General features: G+C 37.5%; 1 protein-coding gene across 1 annotated transcript in view; it reads right to left on the bottom strand.

The window, feature by feature from the left end:
- Positions 1-716: 716 nt before the first annotated feature.
- Positions 717-3,827, bottom strand: part of LOTGIDRAFT_233769 (hypothetical protein) — a gene marked incomplete at its 5' end in the record, with an annotated part of 6,284 nt that continues 3,173 nt past the window's right edge. Inside the window, 4 exons of the mRNA XM_009060558.1 lie at positions 717-1,299; positions 1,643-1,731; positions 1,886-3,265; positions 3,431-3,595. Of these exons, the coding sequence (XP_009058806.1) occupies positions 1,038-1,299; positions 1,643-1,731; positions 1,886-3,265; positions 3,431-3,595 (1,896 nt within the window). The 3' untranslated portion in view covers positions 717-1,037. The remainder of the gene's footprint in view (positions 1,300-1,642; positions 1,732-1,885; positions 3,266-3,430; positions 3,596-3,827) is intronic.

The raw sequence follows: 3,827 nt of genomic DNA, 5'->3' as shown, positions 1-3,827 counted from the left end.
ATATTTACAGCACGTGACATTTGTTTACATCAGAAACTGTACAATAAACATAACAACAACAAACAATAATAACAACAAATTAAAAAATAAATCATAGAAAAGTAAATAAATAGTTTATCTCTACAATATTAATTTTTATATAAATAATAAAATTCTCGAATGTAAATTCTCATTAATCATGAATGATTTTATAATGTAAGAGGAACTTATAAAACAGAATGCTCGAATGTAAATCTGAAATCTGAAGACGATATGTTTGCTAAATATCCTGAATTATAGATACTGAAATTTATCCCCATTTCTAAAATATTGATCCTGACGAGGACGATATATCGTAAATAAGATCCTGCCCACTCTACCCTATATAGATCAGTAGAAGGTATTTATGGCTGTATATCCTGAAATGTACCAGGCAATAAAAAAAAACATGTTAATGTAATGCAAGATTCTCGATTGTATTTAAAGGAATGTTTATCAGAAATATGTTATTAATCACTCTCTCTGATTAGTCATTACCTCAGTTATTTCCATTGTCATATACAGGTATGCATTGAAATCCTTGTTTAATTCTGACGGGCTTAAAAACCCTACAGATTTGTATTAGAGTGAATTTTCGTAAGACATTATACTGCAGAGTTTCGATCAACTCAATAGCACGTGCAATCCTCCCAACCACGTGTCAATGTTAATAAAGAGATTCTCTTTCCAATGTTTTTGTTGTGTTTTAATTGTGAAAACTTTGATAATTTTGACTATAAAAATGAAACTGAGAAACGTGAAATTTGGATTAAGTGTATTTTTTAGCGACGCCATGATGTTTCTGAAGTCTGGATAAGTTTATTTTATTTCTATGATACAAACCTGTATTTAACTGAAGAAATTTCAATCAAAATTTACCTTTAAACAAACTAAAACAACAATATTACATAATACACTTGTTTAACAATGAACACAAACAACAGACAAGATAACAGTTTAAACACCCGAACTCGACCGCAGAACACAATTAAACACCCGAACTCGAACACACAGAGGCACTATTTCTCAGGAATACTGCTTTTCCTCGCACTACTTCTTGATTTCATCGGATGTTTTAACTTTACGTGCGAAAACTTCTGCCATTTTTTACCGCGACTTGGGTCCGTTTGAGGGTCGGGCCCTTTCAGACCTTCCCTCATATAATGATGAAGAAGGTCTAAGATGGAGGGGGTCATATATCCCCCAGGGAAAATATAATATTGTATTTGTCCGTTAATATTTCGACAATGAATGGCGTAATGTCGGAGATCACTCAGATGACTGAAATTGAAAATAAGAACATTAGATATACAATTCATTTAACATTAAATAACAATTCCGAGCATTAAACGCTATGTATTTAATACGCATGTTGACTAGTGAGTAAACATCATACATACAGAACGTTTACTGTACTATTCCGAGTATTAAACGTAGGTAGTATAACACGCATCCTACTACTTGGACTTTCTGGGTATCAGCTTATTTTAGTGTAGGCATCTAAGAGCCATAGTTTGGAATCCCCCTATAAAATAATGACAAATTTCTGTCACTGCCAGTGATTTCGAGACTCCGTGTGATATCTCACCTCAATTCACCCCTTCAGATAAAAAAAATAGCATACCTGACAGTAATGACGAAAGTATTGTCTTTCATTCTCCATACCATAAAATTACCGTCTTCATTTTTATATTTATTCATTGTCGACGAAACCTACAATTGATAAATATTCTTCAATAAATCGATATTTTATAAATGTTTTTATAGTATCTAGATAGAAAACTCCCAGTTAGGAATAAAGGAGTGGGTACTATAAATATATAGGCCTACTATAAAACTATAATCATAGGATAAGAGATATACTTACATTTCCCTCCGAAATACTAGCACACCATCCAGGTACATTGCTGAGATCTGGAATGGCAGACGATGATTGGCTGCGCTGAATTGGTACAGGCTGTGACGTCACACGTTTTTTAGGCGGGAGAGTTTGTGGCAGGGTTTTGGATTGCGTCGTCTGGTCCTCGTCACTTATGTAACAATACTCGTTGTCAGGGGTCAGTACCATTGTGTCTCCCACACTGTGGCTGTGCACTAGGGGATAGGATTTAGTTTCCCGGGGCCGAGGCGGTAATGGACGCCGGGCAAGATTGGGCGAACCTCCGGCCATATTCATATAGGTACTGTCTATTGGTAAAGTTGTCGGTCGATTTTCAGATCCGCTTCCGTTACCGCCCATCTGTATATAGTCGTTAGACGTAGCACCTTGTGTGCCCATTGCGATGTATCCGTCTACGGAGACTGGAAGTCGACACTGAGCAGGACGTTTAGAGAGTTCCTCCTCGAGGCTGGTTACGGGCGTGTCGGAGTCGGTATAGTCACTGTCCGACTGAACGGACGATAAATACATCTCGTTCTGCTGCGGTTGAGCTTTCTTACAAGGTTTAGGGTTCGGTAATTCGCCCGTTTCCGATGCTTTTTTCTCGAAACTTCGTCGTAATGCAGTTCGTAGTAATGACTGTTCACAGGGTGGTGGTGGTTTTGGGGCAGCTGAAGCCGCCGCGGCAATACTAGCACTTGTAGGGAGGTCCATGCCTTTTGGTGGACTGTTTATAGGGGAGAGTGGGGAACTTAGTTCACTGGATGTACGCCTAGATAATACGAAACTATGTGGAATATAATCGTCTTCAGGACTGTTGAACGTACAAATTTCTAACGAATTCGCAGTGTCCATTGAAGATTCGATACTTGCGTTCGGATCAAACTGGTTAGAAAATGTCATACGACCGTTCTCCCAAATTAAATTATGTGTACATTTTTCTGCGTTACAATGAACAGAACCACAGCCGTAATTCACACCAACTTCTTCAGATGTGTCCATAGACGTAACGGAATCAAATTTCTTTAACGGTTCCGGATCGTATTGAATATCCGACATAGAATTACATTTCTTCAATGCGTTACAATCCAAATCTTTAATAATGTCTTTCTCGAAGTTTTTCTCTGTCGACAAACTTTTAAAATTTGTATCGTCGATACTTTGGCTGTGTTTTAAAACTGGATGCGTACTATCACTAATATTTCCCGCACCGTAAAGTTTGGCTTGCGTCAGGCTACTGCACGACCCGGTATCTATTTCCTTACGTTCCGTTAACGAATTCGTTGAGGAAGAAGGTTTCGGAGAATTACTACGAACACAAATACTCCCTGGACCATATGAACTAAAATTTGGTTGTGGAGATGAAATCTGCAAAACAGATAAACAAAATAAAATAAATATTTTCTCCCAAGGTAAAGTGGACAATACATAAAGATATGTGATCAGCCTAAACGACTTAAGTTCATCCTTATCGTAGAAAATTAGCTAAAAATTACGATACAGAGATGACAGAATATAAAACCGGCTACTAACCTCTGAGTTCTCGACGGGTATATTAGTAGGATACTGGGTAATCGGGTAACCGTAATGGAAACTAGATTCTAGGGTATAAGGGTACTGGTTATTTGAGACTGTACCGTATATAGAATCGCGACGTGAATCGTCGTACGGAACTCTTTTTAATGATAATTGTTTACCCTGGAAATAAAATATAGATTAAATTATTTTACATCTTACGTTTTTGTTTGGGTCTAAGAAATTGAATCATATACGCCCTTCTTCATAACCTGACCGCTACAACGTTCCTATAACGTTCCATGTTTCTCATATAGAAGCAGTGTGCAATGAGAGAAATTATTCTAGAGAATAGAGACTAATTATGGTTGTATTGTGTACATTTGGATAGCTGAGCCCCCCCCCCCCCCCCAGG

This window comes from Lottia gigantea, assembly GCF_000327385.1.
Source record: "Lottia gigantea unplaced genomic scaffold LOTGIsca_43, whole genome shotgun sequence".
Classification (NCBI taxonomy): domain Eukaryota; kingdom Metazoa; phylum Mollusca; class Gastropoda; family Lottiidae; genus Lottia; species Lottia gigantea.
The sequence above is the reverse complement of the archived record's forward strand: the minus strand, read 5'-3'. Positions and strand labels throughout refer to the sequence as shown.